This window comes from Hyposmocoma kahamanoa, unplaced genomic scaffold, assembly GCF_003589595.1.
Source record: "Hyposmocoma kahamanoa isolate Upper Pololo Valley unplaced genomic scaffold, ASM358959v1 64, whole genome shotgun sequence".
NCBI lineage: Eukaryota > Metazoa > Arthropoda > Insecta > Lepidoptera > Cosmopterigidae > Hyposmocoma > Hyposmocoma kahamanoa.
Window position 1 is genome coordinate 23,162,402 of NW_020653852.1, and position 22,275 is coordinate 23,184,676.

Here is a 22,275-nt window from a genome sequence, read left to right on the forward strand (position 1 = left end):
TTACTATGAGTACCAGAGCAACGGAATTCACTCCGGGGCACTACCCGGACCAGAATCAATTTAGAAAAATTAATTTTCCAAATTGGTCCAACCTGGAATCCGGGAACTTCACATACCACCCCCCACAGTGCAAATCGTTAAGCCACCGAGATCGTCAAATGAATGCAAGTGCATTACATTGTAATGCTGTTTTTTTTTTACAAATATGCTATGACGATCGCCTGTAATTTTCTGGTTTTAATCATGGGTTAATACGTGGTGTAGTAATTACCTATGCAGCTAGAATTCTGCAACAATACACTAACGAATAATAGAAACTATTGCACAAAAGCCGAATTGGTGTTAAAAAGCCCTAAAACTAGAGCTTTCGGAACAGACAAAGGGCGGTGCAGAAGTATGTAGGGAAGACAGAGGGGTAAACAATAAAAGTAAATATCGTCACGTCGAGCTCAGGTGCAGTTGGGAACGGATAGATTTAACGACACTGTGTAAAGAAGGCGCTGCTTGCAAAGCGCCTGATTTTTTTTCGCTTTGCTATTTAGACAATAGAATTATTTGCACAGAAAATATACGCGGTAATAAGATTCACAAGAGACAGGTGCTACACGAGAATTTATTACAAAGAATATATTTTAGGATTGATTTCGGGTAACAACTATATTTTGTTAATATTCATATGGTCAGTTTATTGAATTTCTAATATATTTGTAATAATTAGACGTTACCGTGAACCGAAAAGTGCAAAAATACATAAAATTATCTTCAAATGTAATTGCAAACTGTATTAATTATTACATTAAATTTCTAATTGATCTACATTAAGATTTAACTATCAAGGCAAGGTAAGTTATAGAAACATTTAACCAAAATTAGGTTTCTTAAACAATAGCACGACCAGTGCCTAAATACAGACCTTGATTAAAATATGGATGTCTACGTTGACAAGGGCGTTTCGACGGCCCGTAAATTACAAAACAATAGCTCACTTCTCTGTTGTCGAGTAATATGCGACAGCTTAAGTGGATTAACATCTAATGTATCATACAATAATCTGATAAGTTTGATTTAACTTAAAATTAGCATGATTAACTCCAATATGAAAATAAATTTACCAAACTTGATTGAAAGGCAAACAATCTTTATTTCTTAGCTAAGCAAATTACATTTGAAATTGTCATATGGATTAAACTCTGCTACTCATTCGTCTGGGAGATTCCCCTGAGAAGAATGAGCAAGGAACTCCAGGTGTCGCTCTTTATAAATAAACATGTGTACACATTTATCATTTTCCTACAATATTTGAAACATCATGATCAAGACAAGACACACAGAAACTGTATAATAGATAACCTACAATGCAAAATTCCTGTTTCACTATAGTCTTAAACCTTATTATAGAAGCGTATGCATTGCCCCTTAAATGAAGATGGTTATCAAGAACAGGCAATTTATTTTTACTCCACGTGATAATATATATAATATAATGTTGCGTCTGCGAAATATTTTATAAAAAACATAATGTTATTTTCATAAATAAACTGACAATAAATGACGCTAGTGTAAGAATGTTTATTTCTTTAAATTTAACAGTCAAAGAGTCTCTCTGTTTTTAAAAATTGACCATCTACACTTAATTAAAATTCTATGTTACGACATTTGACTATTCCAGTTTCGTCTTTCCTATATTCTGGCAATTTTCAATTTTTTTTTATAATCTATTTCAAAAAATATTCAATTTAATTACCTACTTCCGAGAGGTTTCAATTGACTTTAATGTTCGTGTAGATAAACTGATTTCAAGGACAATTTATAGGGTCTAGCTATATTTAAAATGGTGGCTTATTGCATACCACAAATAAAACAAATAACTTCAACAAGAAAAACAGAAACCTAATATAAACAAAAAAAAATGAAAACAAAATATAAGGAGTGTTAATTGCACTAGAATCGTAAGTTTACTGAAAATAATAATTAATATCAAGAACAATAGTTTAATGGCTAGAGAGACAAAAAGACAATGTACTGAAGAAGGTAGCCGCTAAGGCCAATAAATGCTTCCATTATTGGCCTCGTTATTTTAAATTTCACTAAGAACTTCGCCGATGATAATGTCCATCTTCGGAACCCAGTTGAGCTGGTCGATGGCGGTGCGAAAGCACTTGGCCACCTCCAAAGCCTTCATGCACGCGTCTTCCACACCGGAATTCTGTTCTTCGCAGGTGTGAATTGCTGTCACCAGTTTTTGAGCTGTGTCGTCACCTGATAGGGGTTTGGTGCTGATTAAATATTTTGGTACTTTACTGGTCGAACCGGATACCTTTACAGATGTCAAGACTGTTTTGGTAATTCACTAATTAATAATTATTACCATAGTTGATTCCTACCACGGTACCAAAGCAGTGGCAAGGGCATGCCTTGCTTATAACCCAGTAGCTAGTTGATATCTAACCTTTTAATTACTGAAAAAACTTTTAGGGTGATGCTGATCATTTCTCTTCAGTACTTCAGCGTTATATTTTAGCACAATTTTAATTTTAAGGACCAACTTAATCCTGATGTTTCGTAAATAATCTAGTACCAGAAGTGTAATAGATCGATGATGTTTTCACTAATATAACTGTACAGGTTTAAAAAGTTACTATTCCCACTACCTACACAAAAATCTTACCAGCGCCATGATTCTTAGCGAATTCCTTTGCATTCCCATGGTGCAGCTTTCCGCTGGTATCGAGCAGATCTAGCTTTTGGCTCATGCAGACGAGGGCGCAACCTGTCTCACGTTTCATCAGCGTGTAGTCTTCTTTCCAGTAAAAGTACAGGTCTCGAATCACATGATCTGAGAATTTTAGCTAAAAAAAATTACATTCCGTAGAGAACATAAACATCCTTCGTACCATTTAATAGAAAAAACACTTTTTTATTATTTGTTTTTAAGTAAAGCTCTGCTTCGAACTTCGTTCGAACAATTCCTGTCTGTTTTTGGAGCAATATGTTTTTCATTTTACAGTAATAGAATAAAGTTAATTTACCGATCCATCTTCAAATAATTGTGCTCCTAAGAGAAATGATTCCCAGCAAAATAATTATTTACATTTGCTTGAAAAAAAACTGTTAAAAAACTTAACTTACTTCATGTCTACATTCATCAAGAGCTTTCATAAATGTAGAAGTGATCTGCTTCATCGTCTCTGATGAACCTTCTATCTCTTTCCCACAAAACACTAATGCCACGAGGGCGATAAAGGCGCCTTTGTGTTCTGCCATTGTTGTCTTCCATATAGTGGTTGAAGTGCACTCATGTCACTTATATAGATGACATGATTACTTATCACGAAGTCTTAATTGTATGCAAATTTTAAGTACTAACCGTTGCTTACTAAGTAGAATTAATTGCCGGTTTCGTACATAATTGACCAGTGATGGACAGGAAATAGTAATTAAAAGTTGTTGTGTCACTGAGGATTGGAAACGAGTGAGCTATGGAAGCGTACAACAACATTGCTGTAGGTAAATGGTCTGCTACAATGTATTTTAAGTAATGTACGCAAATACCTGTTAACGTCTCAAACGAGGAAGACGTACAAAGGTTCAGGAAAAGGAAAAGAAAGAAAAAGAACTCCTTTCAGGTCAAATCGTGAAAATTCCTACAAAGGCTGGTGTACGTAGTGAGAAGAATAGAGAGGCTTATAAATATAAAAATATTGATGAAGGTAAAGCAAAAGAGAATTGCCACGATCGTGCAAAGTGACAATTGAGTGACAGTCTCTGTCTACCCCGATAGGAATCCAAAGGCGTAAGTATATACAATGTATTATTATCTTTCATTAAACAGTACGAAGGATTTCAATGTAGATTCAATGAAAACAAAGATACCTAATTAGGGTGTATCGTGCATTTTTATATTTATTCAATTACTATTTTTCAAGGACTACTAACAAATTATTGAATGGTGTTTTAACACTAGCTTGGAGATTGCGACTTATGTAAATTATCGGTAGTATGGACTTACAAAAATCCTCATAAACGAAATTGTTGTTGTTTGTAGGGTTTATTGCTTAATAATCTGTGTTCTATTGTGACGAAATCTTATAAATTGACTTGAAATTATTCGCAAAATTGGCGTCGTAATTGATATTGTATGATTTACATACTAAATTATCATGTTTGTTTATTTTGTGTGCTGTTTTGGGATTGCTGGTTTGGGATCCATTTTATTTATTAATTTTTGAAGGAGAGCCTTTGGTGAATTGGCAACGTGTGCTTTTTATGAAGCGGTTATAATTAAATTGCGTTTATGTGTTTCTTCTTCAACTGCATCAGGTACAGTTATTTGTGACATATTTTTCTCTCTAATCATAAAAGAGTTACCGAAGACTACAGTTTTTGATACTTGTAACTTGTTTTCTGAACTATTAGTATTGGTATTCGCCGATGCGATATCTGTGGTCGTACCATTTGCAAAATTTATTTTCTTTTAAAATGAAATCATTTAATGTTAGAAACTGTTGTGAATTCGTATCCACTTTCAGGGTTAGTCATATTATCGTATTCTTTAGCTATTCGACTGTATTTTGTATTGTTTATATTCGTCGTATCATTATGAATGCTTATGAAGCGTTGGTTTTGAGCCTTATTCGATATGGTTTCAGTCGTATTACTTGTTCCTAAATGAGCTAATAACCAATCACGTGCATCTTGCAAGTTCTTCCTGCTGACGTCTGTGCCCGTGTTAGGCGTCCAGCCTAAAGCTTTAATGCCATCTCGGAAACAAATACTGTAGAGAAGACCTGCGGCGCATACATCTTTGTACAATTGCTGGTTGTCAATAATATCTCGACACTGCACCATTAGAAAAATCATGCCTTGTATCGTTTTCTCGTCTATATACAATAAAAAATGTCAGTCTATTCAAGTCATAAAAAGAAGTCAAATTGAGATAATGTACAATAGGATTTTTTATTTTAACTTATCCTACGTTGTATTTTGTATTGTTCATCAAATAATCAACACAAATAAATGAAATAAATAACAAAGGAAGTAATGTCAAATTACCAGCTTCGTTGGCCCTCAGCAACTCGATGGCCTCTGATACTCTAATTTTTCCAACTTCGTCAATCATGTGCAGTTTCTGTGATATGCACAACACCGCACATCCTGTCATTCTATCCGTTATTGCCTCGCCATTCCAGAAATTCAGAAAATTTAGTCGCAATTTTAAGGGATAGTGATACTGGAGTGAAAAATAACGTCAATTCAGTATATTTTTATAATACAGTTTGAGAAGACGGCATCAAGGAGCTACCACATTCAATATGATCGTCTAACTCCTATCTATATCAAAATAATGACGCCTCATTGGTAGATTTAATTTGACAACACTACCTAACAAAGTACCCTGTTATGAGAGTAGAACGGTAGCCCATAAAACGCTTACCATTGCCTCGCATTCAAGATACCGATGTCCAAAAGTATTCGACAAATTTTTAACTATTTCTTGTGGACTTAATGATTTTTGTATATCATGTTCGCTTAAGGGTTTATCAATGTCGATTCCTGTCGATCCTCCCAATGTATGATCGCCTGGTTCTTGTTTTTCTTTTTTCAAGAACGGTTGCTCGATATTTCCTGTCAACTCATCGAGATCTTCTACATCGTGAAGTATACTTGGTAAAGCAGATCTGAAATGAGGGTTTACCTGTCGATGTTTTTCTTGAAGGTGACGAGAAATCACCGTGTTTCCAAATAGCACTGTCAACAATAGCACTTGGAAAACATTCATGACATCTTAACCTTTTGGCTCTTATTACTTGAAAGGGTATAAACGTAACAGAATTAAAGCACACAATGTGTTAAATTGGTTATTAGGGTTACATAGGTAAACGCTACGAAGAATTCGACGTGGGATTTAGGTTTAAGACTTGAATGGAACTCTATTTTCCACTCAAAGGAAGTGCAAAATCGAAATCAGATACTCGTGTGCTTAAAGTTCAGGTTCTCTATTGACCGACACTGACGTTGAATACGTAACGATAATAATAAATAACTTAGCAGCAAAAAGAATTCTGCGTCTAACGCGAAATTGCACTTGACCGATATTGCACTTTACCAATCAATGGTAACAAGGAAGGCATGTAATTGACGTAATTAAGGTAACGTTACCTCCATTCTTTTAAGCTTTAATTGTCATAGCAATGCGAGTAATTAATATGACACCAAAGTTATATGTGAATGAGTACAGGATTATGTTAGTAAAATTCCAGCTTTAATATCTTATTTTAATTTGTTTCAAGAGTACGTGTCTTAATCTAAAATAAACAAAGCCAACGAGAGGGAGCAAGAACTAAACCAAATACAAAAGTTTTATATTATTACCTAATAAATCCGTTAATGAAGCCGTTTCGTTACACATTAGAAGAAAAGTACTAAAGAAGATACATAGGTAGATTTAGTCACAAGTAAAAAAAAAAGAAAAAACAATATACACTATACAAAATGAAAACTAAACTTAAGAGACAGCTGAAAGTATTGTTTCAAGAAGAATAAACACGTAAAATTTCAGAAGAGATTAAGAAAACTAAAAAAATACTATAAAAGAAAATGTAGAGAAAAAGAATAAAAGTTAACTTCTAATATGCTACTTATGAAAATATCAGCCTGGACCAGGTGAACAGAAGTGAAACGAAGATCTATATTTCGGCGAGCATTTCTCCCACAATGACATCCATGCTCGGCGCCCACTGGAGCTTATGGATTTCGGTCTTGAAGCAGTTAGCGACGCCGAGCACCTTGATGCAGTTATCGTCGTGGGGAGGGGCGGTCTTTTCGCAGTTGTGCAGAATGTCCGTCAGCTGCTTTGCCAAATTTTCGTCTGCAAATGTTTTGATATTGGCAGTTATGAGAATATACTTACTGGAAAAAAATATCATAGTGTTTTAGTTCTACTTGCAGATGTGTCAGACTCCTGGACAAGTCCTCAAAGAGAGGATGGTTTGGTGTATTCTTTTCAGCAATCTAATGACAAACGTGCAACTTTTTTCGTTCGGTCGCCTAGATACAAAAAAAAACAAGTGACTACTAACCCGCCCCATGTTTCTTAGCGAACTCTTGCGTGTTACCGTGATGCAGCGTTCCATCAGGGGAAATCAGATCAAGCTTCGCGGACAGGCAGATGATGGCGCAGCCCGTAAACCGGTTCGTCACCTCGTAGTCCTCCTTCCAAAAGTTCTTGAAGTCTACATCGATCGAGTCAGGTAGGTCCATCTGATTTCACCATTAACAATGTATTTAGAACTAACAAAAAAGTATTCTTATGCAATTTTCATGTATTTTTTTTTAGGGAAAAAATAGAGTAAAATCGAATTACTGATCGAGTTCTTAGATTTTCGCGATTGTTACACAGGAAATGAAACTATTTTTCCGGATTTAAATCGCGTATATTTGTTTTTCCAAAAAAACCGACGTTTCGGGCATTTTACAGGTCCCATGGTCGCGGTTGACTGAGGTAGTACAGTCATCAAATAGTTATTTAATTACTGAGCCAACTTACCTCCTTTTTGCACGTATCTATAGCCTTTGAAAAATTTATGGACATGGTTTTCATGACATCAGCAGATGATTCAACCCTCGTGGACATTGCCAGATATACAATCATTAGCATCAATGGTTTCCACATCTTAACTACCTGCAATACTTTAATTACTAATTTTTAGTTAACCGATTACCACTGTAAAGGATTGTTATCGCGGTATGATTTACGCTCGTAGTTCGCGAAAGTATTGAAATCTGTATCTTTTCAACTGTTAATTGTTTTAGATTCTTCAATATTTCTTCTTCGTACAGTTACTGTATCTAGTTACATTTTAGTATGGCACATGTCTTTTATAGTGCTAGGCGTCATTTGTTTAAGCTCATGTGGTTTTTAATTGCATAATTGTTGGCTGTCAGATCGTTGGTCACGCCTTTCAATTTGTTGTTAATTGTTTAACCGCGTGGTCGGGTTAAAGCAAAACAGTGATGTGGAAAATTTGCGTCGTTGCTAATCGAAACTAAAATATGTCAATACTTATTGTTTAAGTATTTACATAGATAGTAGCTATTTATATTTATCCCTTTTATTATGTAATCGTCGTGATTTCTAGATACGTTTAAGGGCCGTAGGAATATTAAACGCTAATTTTTAAATTACCTATCTGCCCGTCTAATTCCCTGGTTGGTATTGACAAGTCACAACGAATTGAAAATACGTTTGCGCTTTATAATTATCGCAGTCTTGCTCACTTGCAGATTTTAATTACTACTAAGATCTGTAAGTAACGTCAATAAAACTACCTTAGCTGAAAGAATAGGTACATGTACACACATGTGTTCTGGAAAAATATTATAATACCGAGTTCACATACCGTGAATGTATCCACGCATCCGCCTACTTCTAATAGATGAGGGTATGTGTCAATAGAGTACCTCAAGCCGTGTTAAGACTTGGAAATACTACATTCCAATCTTTTTCCCGCTCGTATCGTCCTACCACTTTATATGATAACTCAAAATCACGGCACGCCTGAGCCGACTCCCCAAATCTGCGGAGACAAAGACAATGACTAATAACCACATGGCAACATTCACATTCACCTCACGTAGTGTTGCCAGGGGAGATATATATTTCTCAACTGCTCTATATGTAAATTTTATATTTTTTCCGTGGAATAAAGCTACCGTTTTATTGTTTAGGGCTCCAGTCAGGTTGGCAGTTGATAAAACAAATAAAATTTGACGGTTTATTTTATAGGCGCAACATGTGCGTGGCATTAAGAATTGTTGGACAGGTGGCTGTGATTTACTAAAACAGGTACTTTCAAAAATGCATAGGCAAATAACATAATTTTTTTGCACATTCTTCATTCGAATCTTTTGATTCACCCAACACGCTCATGAATCTCACAATTTATTTTCACTTTGTGACGATACCTTTACGGTACCGATACCTTTCGTTTATCAAAAAAGTGTTTCGCTCCCCTTATACCTGTCACCGAACTGTCAGAATGGTCATCATTATCATGACAAGTTACCCGACGTTGATTGATGATCAAACTTCTGCGAAGAAACAATTTGTGTTTTTTTTTCTATATTTTTGTTATATTCGTATAAAATAAAGATAGATTCGTATAAAATAAAGATAGCATTCCCGGCGCACCCTGTTATTCACCAGTCTAATAATTAACAAAAGGAAGAGAAAATAAACTTTAGCGTCGTATTAAAAAAAATGTTATCTTTTGTAAATCGTCTACCTTGTCTGTCTTACGTATAAATTTAAAAACATCCTCTATGGACTTTCAGAATGCAATCTATGGACGATAACAACAAGTGGTCTGTTTTGCCGAGCGAATGTGCTCAGTGGTAGTGTCGAGACTCGGACTGATGCTTTTATACCAGACCAATCTAATTCTAGATCTTTCCTCGAAATGTATTGCGCTTATTCTTCTTAAGATCCTCGAAGTGGGAAATTTTATTATTACAATCAGAATTTCTTTATGTTAATCCCTCTTTGCAAACTTGACGTAAGTGATATTTATAACGCGATAAGAAATCAGAAACGAGAGTAGTGGTCGACAATGAGTGGTAGACAGATTGTCTGTTCTTATGTCAATTCTTTTTGAATGAAAAATGAAAAATTATATTTGTTTCAGAATCTCGTAAACCTAATGAAGGTTGGACGCATGACTCTATTGTGGAATTAATACGATAGGTTTCTAGAAGATGCTCATTGGTTTGCACGACAATGATTCAAGTTTGACTCTCTTAACTAATAATAATGTGTTAAACGACTAAAAAACTAGGAAATTTCCGGTGCCATGAGCCTGGGAATGTTTTTATTAAGCAAACTTGTATTGGTCCCATAGCAAAGCTTAATTTCGTAATTTTTGGAACTCCATATTATTATTCACTACACCACTACTAAACTCTATTGAACATAGGCTTCCTTCAAAAATATTTTTGACGAATATATTAGGTCGCTTAATCATTTCCCATGACATTAGTACCGGTTGTTCTTATTATAACCAAGAATAACGCAACTTGGTACGATGCTTTTAAAATTCAAAGCCAATCTAACGTATCTACTTAAAGCTAGATACCACGTACCCTAAGCGTAAAATTGCATTTGGAACTTTCCAGTCACGTAACTATTGGTTCTGTTAAAAATGTCGCGTGGGAGAACTACGGTCGTTTACGTCACCAAGACCATCTGTCACTGGACCGGGATTCCGGTGCGCCGGGAACGGGAGCAGTGGTCCGGGGAAACAGGATACGGCCCGAGAATAGTAAGTGTGGGTAATAGATTGTGAAATTGATAGTGGCAAATTAAAAATGGTGAGCGAGCAGAGTTTGCTTCCTGGACTCAGATACAAATATGAATCAGCTAACCACCTCCAACCCATCATAGACAGGCTCTACCAACTGGAAAGCAAAAATGAAATCTGTTTATAGAACGAAATATGACAAAATGAGAAGGGAATGCAGCAAAAAAGAGCTAACATCTTTATTAAAGTTTAGTCTTCCTGCAGTCGTAGCATGGCGTTATAACGCATGCGTTGCGATATATATATTATGATGAAATTTATCAACCTCAATGGAATTGCGTATGTAGTTATCTGTATTGTTTAATCATCGCCTTGAAAATTATAATTCTTGTAATAGAATCGTTGTAAAATGACGGAACAAAAAATGACGGGTTTTTTGTAGTTTTACATAAATATTTTTTTTGTTTAAGTATTGTGACGTTAAGAGTTTCTTGATTATTTGTTACTCTGTTTAAGCTGATGTATCTATAGCCAATGCTCAATACATAAATAATAAAAACGATGGAAAAGTTGCAAGCGTTTTCAAACGCTTTTGAAATTTGCAAAAGACGCATACAGTCGTTGTGAAAAATGTCGGGAAAAACTATCTCGGTTTATTTTATAACTTTCTAAGAACTCGTTATTTTTATAGAATAATAAAGATGATATAAAACACCTACTAGATAATTTTACATTACGTTACTTAACATATGCGTATTTTTTTTTTTTTTTTAATTTACAATTTCAAATTACACTTGCGTATAGAACTGTATTAAACTGTTCTCCTCGCCTTTTTCCAATAATTAAAATATATCAGCCTGTTTCTTTTTATTATTTCTGTTTATCTTGGTTAGTCGCGCTCAATTTTTACGTTGATAAAATTACCGTGCAGAACTGCCAAAATGTTTTAAAATAAGCTATGACCTTGCGACCATGTTCGTCATTGCGATATATTGTCGGAACCATCAGTCGCGGCGCGCACGGTGCGACGAAAATGTGAAGTCAAAACGACGGTTTTTCACTCTAATTTAAATTCTTGAATTAACTGAATGTTGATATAATAAATTTATCATGGTGGCATGCTACGGAGGCTGATTGACAATTTACAGTCGCCGTTAACATGACCTGTCTATCCGCTCACGCGATGCACTACCTACCGCAAAATGGCGGCTATTTGGTTTCGCAAATTAGAAAAGCATTCAGTTTAAATACAAGTTTTTATAAATAAAAATTATTATTCTGAATTGCTAAATAAATACCTCCGTACTACCAACAAAAACATCTCAAATAAAATGCAGTAATACACCGCCAATCCTGCACTTAAAAAGCACTAATGAAATTTTTGGTGTACTTGGATAAATATGATAATATTCCGTTTGAGTGGTTCTAACGTTTACCATGAAATTACTCTCTAAAGTATAGTTTATAAACATTTATATTCAGGATAAACTTAAAAAATGCTACTTACGGAGTGTTTTCAATACATAAACACCGAAATCACCATCCCAAACAATAACACACACGATTGTCGTGACGTATTTTTGAAGTTGCTTATTTTTTTTAAATGACTGACCCAGGTATTAAAAACTTTATGGTTTGCTAGAGTAGTTACCGAAATAGCAATTAATATTAGTTCTTTTACCTGTTATAACTTCGATATCCGATAAATTGGTATAAAATCATCACCGGCACCTCTAAGTGTAGTATGCGTCTACGGCTACATGTATCGCGTGAGCGGATGGTTGCTTATTAATAATAAATTAAGATTTCGGAAATTTTAAATATGCCTGTATACAGCAGGCTATGTAAGGAAAACCGGTATGAAGGAGTCTTCATTCAAGTCTTCAAGGAGTCTTCTTCATTTAACAAATCCATTCATTCAATTAATTAATCTATTTGTAGTTGGCATTACAAGTGGCCATCACTAAACCGTCTATGGTCAGTGATTTGTTAGTTTACATTTTGTTCAAATTGGATTGAAACGAAGTATACAATATATATTATGTGCGAAAAGTTAACAGAGACGAGAAAATTTCTAAAAACTAATTAATTACTTATTAAAAAATAGGAAAATAAATAATGTTAAGTACAAAGCAATTAAATTACTTGTGCGTGCTTGTGACTGAGCCAGTGGTCGTGCGTGCGTGCGTGCGTGCGTATGTGTGTGTGTGTTTAACTGTCTATTTGTCTACTTTCAGAATTTGTTCAACATCCTCTTAGAAAAGTGATTTGAGCCAATTTTTCACTTTTGAGTTTAGTTCTCTGATTGAGTAACTTTTCAAAGGAAATTCGATACTTATTTTGTTGTAAATAAAAGGATGAAGAAATGAGCTAAATTTCTGGGCAAAAGCCGATTTCGTTAAGGGTACAGGTACTACGTCTTTGCAGCATTGCGGCTTATTCAGGAAATCTTAACACCTCCGCGTGCAATTTTGATACAACGCGCAAAATAAAAATCCCTCGAACACTAAGAACATCCATGTCCTTGTGAACAAGTATGGTTGGGTACCTGATGCGTTCCTTTAGGATGACTTCCAAGACAGTGTACCCAAATAAATACTCTTTCAGTGACTTGCAAACATTGAACACCGTTATTAGATGCGCTGTCTTATTCAATATGTTCCGACAGAATTAGTTCTAAGGGCGTAATCACACTGGCTGTAATCGCACCAACTGCACTCGAACTGTTTTCCTACGGATTACCGACTGTTTTGACATCGTTAGGATCGCGAGTGCTTCGGTACTGTACTTACTAAAGAATAGGTAATTAGTTACGTCACCATCATCAACTTATGGTAGTTGTGAAACTTCTTCATGCAGGTTTTGGTACTAAACATTCCCAAATGTATGTAATTTAGAGATTAAAGTCTACTATTGCTAAGTACAATCCGCCACAGGGATTAGTAATACGATTATTATTTCAGATTAGTTATTATGTAGTATATACTCGAACATGAAATTGGATGCGATAAGAAATTGGTTAATTTTGAAAATTGTCGAAATTTTCTTAGGCTCTTACATTCTCGTTACGTTGTAGAAAGTGATCATTCTCGAAATTGTTGACGTGGAGCAAATTGTTGGACCATAGGTCTTTTTGGGCTAGCTCCTCTTGCGAATCGAATTAATCAAAAGTGAATTTTCATTCATGATATTGTACGCACCAGCAATACAGGCCTTTGTTGGACATTTTAATGCTGTAAGTATCATATCGTATCACTTTCCGTGAAGTTACAAGTTGTATAATTGTTAAATTACAGTACGATTTGGAAATTATATGTTTGTGAAGCTTGCTTGAATAAAATTGCATGTTGCTATGTATGTGTGCTTAGTCAGATGATGTTTTGTAATGACATAGTATTCGTTAAAGACACTTTATGAGTCGCTGACGGATTTCTGTTGTAGCTGAGGCTTGGCGCAGACTTGGCTACTTAAATGCGCATATCAAGATCTTGGGGTGCACGACTTGCCTGATCTGCGATTGGTCACGCTTTCTTATATTCTGTGTAACGTTGGTTAACTGTGATACCGACCTACATTTTACTAATAATGTTTAGTCTTGTAACATGATCGTTTCATATCACTATGTCTACACATGTTCTATTGAACGAACCTAACAGATAGTAGGTATATAAAAAAGTCTTACTAAGTAACGGAATGTCTGCGTATCGCCTTAAAAGTACAACCTTAATTTAAATAATGACATAATTATATCTACTTACAAGCTACAGCCGAAAAAAATGCCCATCAGTATAAAGCAGTAGCACCACAGTGGAATCGTATTGTCGATAAGATGTTTCTATACTGGGTGGTCGGCTTGCTGGCGGTGGCGGTAGGGACGCGGGGTGACGCCGAGGTGATGAGCCATGTCACTGCGCACTTTGGGAAAACGCTCGAGGAGTGCCGGGAAGAGGTCAGTGTAGAGAAGATCATTTGTCAAAAAGACCCTAGTGTTGGGTTGCCGACAATCTAGAAGGTGACTCTTTTCTGATATGTAAGTTATATTTCTTCAACTTTATCGATGCTCCCAGTCAGGTCTTCCGATGGAAGTAATGGAGGAGTTCAAGCAGTTCTGGCACGAAGACTTCGAGGTGGTGCACCGTGAACTAGGCTGCGCGATAATTTGCATGTCTAACAAGTACACGTTAATGAAGGAAGACTCCAGGCTCCACCACGATAACATGGACGCGTATGTCAAGAGCTTCCCTAATGGTAAGAATCTTAATTTATCGAGTTCTTAGGTTTTCGCGATTGTTACACATAGGAAATGAAACTTTTTATTTATTTATTTATTTATTATTTCCCACACTTATAACTATCTTTACAGGTTATTACCTAACGCGATAGCTAAGGAACTAAAAAAAAACAACCATACTAAATTATTTTTTATAACATATTGTAAATAAAGCCGCCCTTGTGAGTTCACTCAAAGTACAGGTAAATATGTCAATTTGGCTAGCCACTAAGTTGAGAGTGCGGAGTGCGCGCGTAGACATAGACCGTGACCAAGGGACCTGTAATGGGCCCGAAAAGTTGGTTTGTTTGAAAAAACAAATATACGCGATTTAAATCGGGAAAAATAGTTTCATTTCCTATCTTAATTTATTTTTTATTTTATTTTTAACAAGGTTAAATCTTATTGCAGTCAGTCTTATGCAAAAATAATGTCGTTTAAGAACATATTTCATGCATAGCTATCTACTTAATTCACCGCGGTCACTTGTAAGAAATACTAGCGTCCCATGCCTTTCTGGGAGAAATAACGAAGTCCTCGACGTATGCCCTAAATAACATGAGCCAGTAATCAAAAAGCTAGCCAATTGTCCTTTACTGTGAACTTATTTCCGATCGTGTAAGTAACTAGGAGTAGTGATCAGTTTATTATCATTATACACAATTCCAGGTGAGATTTTATCGAAAAAGATGGTGGAGTTGCTTCATAACTGCGAGAAGCAGTACGACGACATCACGGACGACTGCACCCGAGTCGTCAAGTCAGCTGCCTGCTTCAAGCGAGCTTGCCAGGATTTGAACCTCGCGCCTGAAGTGGCTATGGTCGAAGCTGTTATGGAGCAGTATAAATAATTTGGTCTATATGCCAAATTCCGGTATTATCCCGGATGTCCTCGTCTTCTTAGAGTAGATGTAGATTCTTCTAGATTTCTTGCTCGTACCTAATACTAGATGTTAATAACGAGAATAACCCAAATACATACATTGTGCTTTCGGCTTCTACTTGGTCGGGTAAAAACAGTCTATACGTACCTGCCATGGAACTAGGTAGTAACGAGAAAATAAATGTTGCTACTTACTTAACTTCAGTTCCAAAATTAATGTGTTTATGTCAATAATGAAATGTATAACGTCTTAAAAAGTACTTTTTGCATTAAAACCGGTAGAAACTAGTTTTGAGTACATCTTACGTACCACTTCTAAATAATAGCTTAGATATCGAAGTGTGTATAACACTTTAAGTTTAAGGATAAAGAACTATGTAACATTTCGACCTCGGGCATGTTTTATGGATCGATTGATTTTTAATTGTATTATTTGTATTACAAATTGGCTAATTAGAGAAAATCTAAAAATACATTACATTACGAAGGCTTGCATTTTCTTTTTTTCCCCAATGTTCTTCTTCTTCTTATTTTTAATTATTGGCGGTGCCCTTTTAGAATTTCGCCGGCATCAAGTGTTCCGCTAACATGGGTACGTACAATGTAAGAAATATAAGGAACATGGCGATCATCGCCAATGATCAATGGCTTCTGCTTAAGAAAACTTTATAGATTCCAGTGGCGTCGGTAATTCAGTAAGTTTTGTGGGGGTGTACTTTATTAGAGAGAGCAAGCTCATGAAGTGAATTTTGAATTCACAGACCCACAGGCTGACAAATATATCTACAACGATAAGAGCACATCATAGTCAATTTAGTGTTATATTATTGCTGGATATATAATCACAGAGGTCCATGATAAAAGGGGCGAACACATATTTTAGGGTTGATGTTAAAGTTCGTGGGTTTGTGGATGAACGGAGGAATTTCCCAAATCCATGTTTCTCTATTGATGCTCACAATTGTCAACGTCAAAAATAAGTTTCTCCGTAGCCATAAAAGATATTCCAAAGGTTGTAATCTCGTAGCAAAAAGAAAGTCGACATGAGTCTTCAGTAACCTCCGACAGTGGCATTCATGTGCGCACTGCGTTCCGATGTTAAAGGGTAAGGGTGTACACGGGACTTATGTCTCAGGGTGACGGTAGTGGGAGTGCCCCTCAGATCTTTGCGATTTAAAACTTTGAGCGGCGCTGCAACTGTTACGGACAGGCGTGTGATGTGATTTGAGGTAAAAAAAATACAAAAGTCCCCACCAGTGGGAATTCCTCAGTGGAAATTTGTGGAAATACACCCGTCAGTGCAGCGCATGAAACGTTCATGCACATTAATTTGGCTCTGTCGAACCCGCAACGCCGCAACGCCACGCACTGCAATCATCCATCACGCTGTCACAAGCGGCTACTGCAAGCAAAACACGAAACTAGTTTGGCGTGCATTCAACACTACGAATTATAGGTGCGTACATTGTATTCCTAAATAATTACACCTTCTAAGAGACTTAAAACCACTGTGAGATTCAGTTATGAAATATTAATTTCATGTCAACAATTTAACGTTTAAACAATAGTAGCTCCAATCCAATGCATTATGTAAATTTTTATGAACTTAAAGTACAGAATTATATTTTCTTGGCCTACACGTCTTGCTCCATATTACGGCCCTGACCGTTGACATTTTCGGGTCAGAGTGTGAAGTTATTTGAACTTTTGATTCTTGTTCAGGAACTTCCTTTATGAGTTTTATTGTGAAACAAAAACTTTATATGAAAGATTATTTACTTACTCTGCTTCTGCTTCTTGGATGACAACAATCCGTGGTACTAGTGACCCGTTTAGCTCTGTCAGTTTGTTTCTGTTAGATATATGAAATAAATATTATAAATTATAAATGTAAACAAATGTCTGTTTATAAAAAAGCAAGTTTTGTGCTCATTCTTTTCAGGGGAATCTGCCTGGCCAATGAACAGTAAAGTTTAATCAGTACGATTATTTAATTTGCTTACCTTCGAAGTAAAGATGGGTAATTTATAATGGTGATTTTTTATTTATAGTGTTCGTATTATGTTATAGGCACATATTTTATTTCTCATATTAATTTTTCATATAAATTGTAATTTTGTGAGAATGAATGGAAGGTATAACTTTGTCAACAAACATCGTTAGTGCAATCTCCCGTCTGGCTCAGCTGACAGTGAAAAACGATACAATTTCATACAAACATATGGCAAAAGAAATATTCAAAGAAAACAACTGGAATATATTAGGTATGTTTATTCCTCTTTCAAACTCTATCGCAAAGTAACAAGGTTCAAAATATATTAAATAAAATAACATTAACGGTCTTCCCTTTGAATGCATTTATTTCTTCAGATCTTAAATAAGCATTACTGAAAGAAGTTAAGATTCAAAGTGCTATAAAGAACGTTAATGATAGTAAAGCAGGTCCCGGTGAAATACGTTTCGTTCTCCTGTGAGAATTCACAGCCATTTTTCACAGGAACAACGTGTTGAATACTAATGAAGGAGTTCATGATGTTTATTAAGGCTTTGAAAGTATTACGCTTAATTTTACTTTAATTTATGAAGAGAAGGAACCCTTCATGGTTTTTAATATTATGGGCGTAAGCAGACTCGCTCAGGTTATTGACGACCTTTTAAATGTTGATTTGCGGATAATTCAATGATAAAAAAAACTTGGCGTTCTTGGAGTTCAAAACCCTATAAAGTTAACAAATCCCACGTGCCTCTAGTCTCATCAGCACCCTTACCCTTCGAAACCAGAACACAGTAGTCTTCATATTACTGCGTGCCGCCAGAAATAAGTATCGTGACAATACTTCTTTGGACGAACTTTTCTGGAAATTCGGATTTCGTAAATTTACAAAATTAGGCCTACGCCATCTAGCGGTACGCCATGGAACTTCACGTATAATGTAAACTGTGATTTTATTTCTTTACATTTCTTAACGAATCAAAACAGAATTTCAATTGTTAATCAACAGCTTTGACTTCCCTCAAACTATAACATTTAAAATTTGTTACCTCCTGCCAGCCCACACAATAAACTATTATTAATTACACGTCGTAAATCAATACAAAACGACACGTGCACACGTCGTGACTTCAGGCAAACATATTTGAAGGAGTGCCTCGGGGTAAAACTATTGGTCCACTTTACCGCTAATCTATTCAAACTATCTGAAGTGAAATTATAAGTTTGCTTTTGGGCAGAGAACGTTAATTCTATAATGTAGAAGATAAATAAATGTTGCTATGAATACGGTGACGTCATATATAAGTAACCACCTACCTTGCAATCGTGTGAAGATGAGCACTAGTGGCCACCTTAATGACAGGGCGGTGCGGCGGGCGGCAGGGACGCGAGGGGGGGCTGTAAGTGTACTCCCCCGCTTCCGCCCCCGTCAGCCACGACCAGTGCTCTGTCATGGTCGCGGTGACCAAATTGCAACTCCTTCGTCGATCTTCGAATATTCCACTTTACTCAGCACTTTTTCAATTAGTTTAATGCCAATATCGTTCCAATAGCCATGGACAACCTTTTTATTTTGGAATTAACAAAGATGAACACGCGTCATCGGATCATTGAATTTCACTCAAAACTTCATAAATCGTTGACAGTTCAGCCAAAAGTTATTCATATAAATATAAATAAGGTTTTGGTTCAAAATATTATTTATTATTTTTATTATATTTTCTGTTTGGAATGGATAGACCATAATTGTTAGTACACAGGTCTTGTACATATGTATATTATAGCATTTTTAGACATGATATTATAGACCTTCCAAGAACACCGAAACAAAGAGCAATTTGTTTTCTTTTAAAACGAATACGTATCTACTGGGCCACAACCACGTCTAGCTTGAGACTTAAAACTTAAATTCAGACTTGTTTGCAAAATAGCTTGCGTTAAAAACGATTCAAAGTCCAAACTTGATGTGGTCTTGTCTGTAGAGTCCGTTATAAATCGTTAATTTTTAGAATTGAAAATTTCTACACCATTTCAAGGCAATCATCAACAAAGTTTTCTTAAATAAAATTATAAAATAGTACAGTAAATTGTGCACAACTTTTTTGAAAAAATTAACTTTACAATTTCCTAGACGAAACGGTAGTTCCATTAATTATAATCATTGTATATGATCTTATTCTAACGTAGGGATTATATTATTCTCACTTTTTATTTTTTAATTGTAGAGAAAACCGTAATTACAATTGTAAAGTGTATATGTATTAGTTTTCATACATCTGCATTGAAACTTTGTAAATGTAGTGTATAATTGCTATTATTATGTATGTATCGTGGTGGCTTTATTATACAATAAATAAATAAACAATTAAAAAGAATTTTCGGCAAATTGGGTATATTTAGCTACCGTGCAATTAGAGTGACAGCTATTTTGCTTCCTTAAAGTCAGTGATTTCTTGTATTTATATAAAATGGCACGTTCGAGGTCGGCAATTAAATATTGGTTATTGTCGTATGAACATTCTATAGCAGACACTTCAGCCTTAGTTCAAAAGACTAGAGAAGAAAATAGTATTTTATGCAATCGTTGCATGATGAGGGTTCTTAAAGTCGTGTATATCATTATTGTATATCATTTTAAGAGCTAATTATGTAACGATTGCGTACAATACTTTTTCTACGAGTAAATTAAAGTAATATTAACACAACCACTATTTAAAGATTATTTTGTTAACATTCTACGACAATAAACTCAAACGAAAGCCAAACAAAAAAAAACCGAAGATAGATAGAATAAAAGTGTCCGTGATTGGCCAAGTATCGCTTATATTTTAACCAATTAGGAGGCAGAAGAGTGTTTCAGAGTACCGTCATATTTGATATTTTATATTATTTTTAAATAGTTATTTATTGTTAAATGGTTGCACTTTTGTACTTGTTGTGTAACATTTTAAGATAGGTATTATTTAATAAAATAATTTGAACTTAAATAATTTCACAAATATAGTGACGAAATATATGGTTTATACGCGACACTATATATAGGATAGCCTTGAACACCGTCGTAAAGTTGCTTGCATATCGATATTCTACGGAATATATCACGGAGAGTGTGCGATGGAATTACATAATTTAATTCCGCCTTCTCCGTTCCATCATCGTGGGAAGACAAAGGCTGGGCTTCTACGCCTATGTTGTGACAATTCCAAAGATTCGCACGGAGCGTAACGCTTCCACATTTATATGGTGAACGGCTATGGAGTGGAATTCCCTGCTTGCAGACTTGTTCCCTGAACGTTATAATTTGGGCCTTTTCAAGGCGAGCGTGAATAGGCACTATTTAAGTGTGCATGCTACATCATCGACCTCATCGTCGCTTTCCATCAAGTGAGATGAAGGCCAAATGCGCACTTATTTGAAAAGAAAGACGTAATTCTGTTCAAGACGCGAAAATAAAAAAGTACAGGCGTAGAAGAAAAGGATTTATTTCTGTTTGACAATTTTATCAACGCAACACATTAACCACAACTCTATCTTCATATTGTAGAGTAAGGTGTTACGCCCTCTAAGCAATTTCGCCAACGATAAATGATTTAATAAATCACAAACTCCAAAAACTAATATTTCAAACGAAGCTTCATCGTGAGTGGAGGAATCCATCTTTCAAACTGTTATTAAATCTAACAACAATGATTAATAATGTTTCTAAGTAAAGTGAGTTTCAACAACTGGCGTTTACAATCCTATTTACAATAAAAACGAATAAAATTCAACTGTAAACTTTGATGAAATAGGAGCTATGGCACATGAAAATAAGAATTTTGTAGCAATATGGAAATAACTGCAACATTGTTCAAAAATAGTAAAGGATAGGTTACTCTAAATGAAAGGGATAAAAGTCAAATTTAAGACGAAACTCTTGGTGCATAGGAATCCATTCCCTAGAACCCTTGAGAGTATGGCGTTAATAAAGCGCCACTAAAGGGATTATCCGGATCTAACCGGTCGGGGGTCGAGGTGATTGCTCGTTTTGACGCAAAACTTTGTTAAATTGTTTACAATAATAAACAAGAAAATTATCTTCAAGATTCACTATAACATTCACTTAAGAATGAGTAGAATTTAACGAATGCAAATAGCTTGTGCGATTTTTGCAACTATAGCTAACTTTAAACAAAAAATAACTCTTTTGTCTCTTTTTATTTTTGTTTTAAAATGTTACATTGTCTATGGTAATTTTTAAAACAATATTTTGCGCGCATTTTAAGAATATGCGGGAAAGTTTTAAGTTTGTAATTCATAAAAACACGCCCAGAACTCAGGAATCGTATAGGTGTCGTATTTCATTACAAACCTCTGTTTATAAAATCGTCAGAATCTATTCCAGTTAGTACAGGATTGGATGGGACCTCTTCTACCGTGTTTACGTAATTCTTAGAATGGACACGTCTTTAATAACGAAGAGACCACCAATAGAGATAGGAATTTTTATAAAAGGGAAATTCTAAAATTACCTTTAAGATGGCGAGTACATAACTGATTATAAACGTTTTTCACTTCGACGCTGCGCGGACTTTTGGCCAACTCAATAGAAATAATTACACGTCAACAATAACATTGCTTGTAGACATCGTCAGTGGACTTCTGTGGCTAAGTTATAAGTAATATTATCATCATCAACCTGTTATTCATCACACTGCTAGACACAGGTCTCCTGTAACGACATACACTAGGCAATAGTCCACCAAGTAGCAAATTGAGTTGAAGACTTTACACTGAAAAATAGAGTTTGAAAAGAAGAAGATGCTGTTTGATACATAATGAACGCAGTAACAAC

At 35.4% G+C, this 22,275-nt stretch overlaps 4 protein-coding genes across 9 annotated transcripts in view; 1 reads left to right on the forward strand and 3 right to left on the reverse strand.

Moving 5' to 3' along the window:
- Positions 1-22,275, reverse strand: part of LOC113231081 (protein prickle-like) — a 423,515-nt gene that overhangs the window by 289,343 nt on the left and 111,897 nt on the right. The gene's annotated exons all lie outside the window — the stretch shown is intronic.
- Positions 1,662-3,243, reverse strand: LOC113231090 (pheromone-binding protein-like). The gene is made up of 3 exons (XM_026465262.1): positions 3,130-3,243; positions 2,669-2,849; positions 1,662-2,259 (listed from the first exon to the last, which is right to left on the reverse strand). The coding sequence occupies exons 1-3, from the start codon at positions 3,181-3,183 to the stop codon at positions 2,078-2,080; spliced, it is 417 nt and encodes a 138-aa protein (XP_026321047.1). The 5' UTR covers positions 3,184-3,243; the 3' UTR covers positions 1,662-2,077.
- Positions 6,292-7,730, reverse strand: LOC113231086 (pheromone-binding protein-like). Its single transcript, XM_026465258.1, has 3 exons — positions 7,547-7,730; positions 7,080-7,260; positions 6,292-6,868 (listed from the first exon to the last, which is right to left on the reverse strand). The coding sequence occupies exons 1-3, from the start codon at positions 7,670-7,672 to the stop codon at positions 6,687-6,689; spliced, it is 489 nt and encodes a 162-aa protein (XP_026321043.1). The 5' UTR covers positions 7,673-7,730; the 3' UTR covers positions 6,292-6,686.
- LOC113231088 (general odorant-binding protein 2-like) lies at positions 13,442-15,844 on the forward strand. Of its 2 annotated transcripts, none has more exons than XM_026465261.1 (3): positions 13,442-13,530; positions 14,363-14,543; positions 15,235-15,844. In XM_026465261.1, the coding sequence occupies exons 1-3, from the start codon at positions 13,480-13,482 to the stop codon at positions 15,414-15,416; spliced, it is 414 nt and encodes a 137-aa protein (XP_026321046.1). In that variant the 5' UTR covers positions 13,442-13,479; the 3' UTR covers positions 15,417-15,844. The 2 variants fall into 2 exon arrangements, with proteins under 2 accessions (XP_026321046.1, XP_026321045.1); XM_026465260.1 differs by lacking the exon at positions 13,442-13,530 and adding an exon at positions 14,063-14,244.

Bases quoted from the DNA above. Each gene is read 5' to 3' on its own strand.
- LOC113231090 (XM_026465262.1), bottom strand. From the start codon at position 3,183: ATGAAGCAGATCACTTCTACATTTATGAAAGCTCTTGATGAATGTAGA. The intron at 2,850-3,129 runs GTAAGTTAAGTT...AATTTTTTTTAG, and splicing joins TTGATGAATGTAGACATGAA to CTAAAATTCTCAGATCATGT. The intron at 2,260-2,668 runs GTAAGATTTTTG...AACCCCTATCAG, and splicing joins CGCTAAGAATCATGGCGCTG to GTGACGACACAGCTCAAAAA.
- LOC113231086 (XM_026465258.1), bottom strand. From the start codon at position 7,672: ATGTGGAAACCATTGATGCTAATGATTGTATATCTGGCAATGTCCACG. The intron at 7,261-7,546 runs GTAAGTTGGCTC...TGGTGAAATCAG, and splicing joins TAGATACGTGCAAAAAGGAG to ATGGACCTACCTGACTCGAT. The intron at 6,869-7,079 runs GTTAGTAGTCAC...AAACATTTGCAG, and splicing joins CGCTAAGAAACATGGGGCGG to ACGAAAATTTGGCAAAGCAG.
- LOC113231088 (XM_026465260.1), top strand. From the start codon at position 14,125: ATGTTTCTATACTGGGTGGTCGGCTTGCTGGCGGTGGCGGTAGGGACG. The intron at 14,245-14,362 runs GTCAGTGTAGAG...CGATGCTCCCAG, and splicing joins TCGAGGAGTGCCGGGAAGAG to TCAGGTCTTCCGATGGAAGT. The intron at 14,544-15,234 runs GTAAGAATCTTA...ACACAATTCCAG, and splicing joins TGTCAAGAGCTTCCCTAATG to GTGAGATTTTATCGAAAAAG.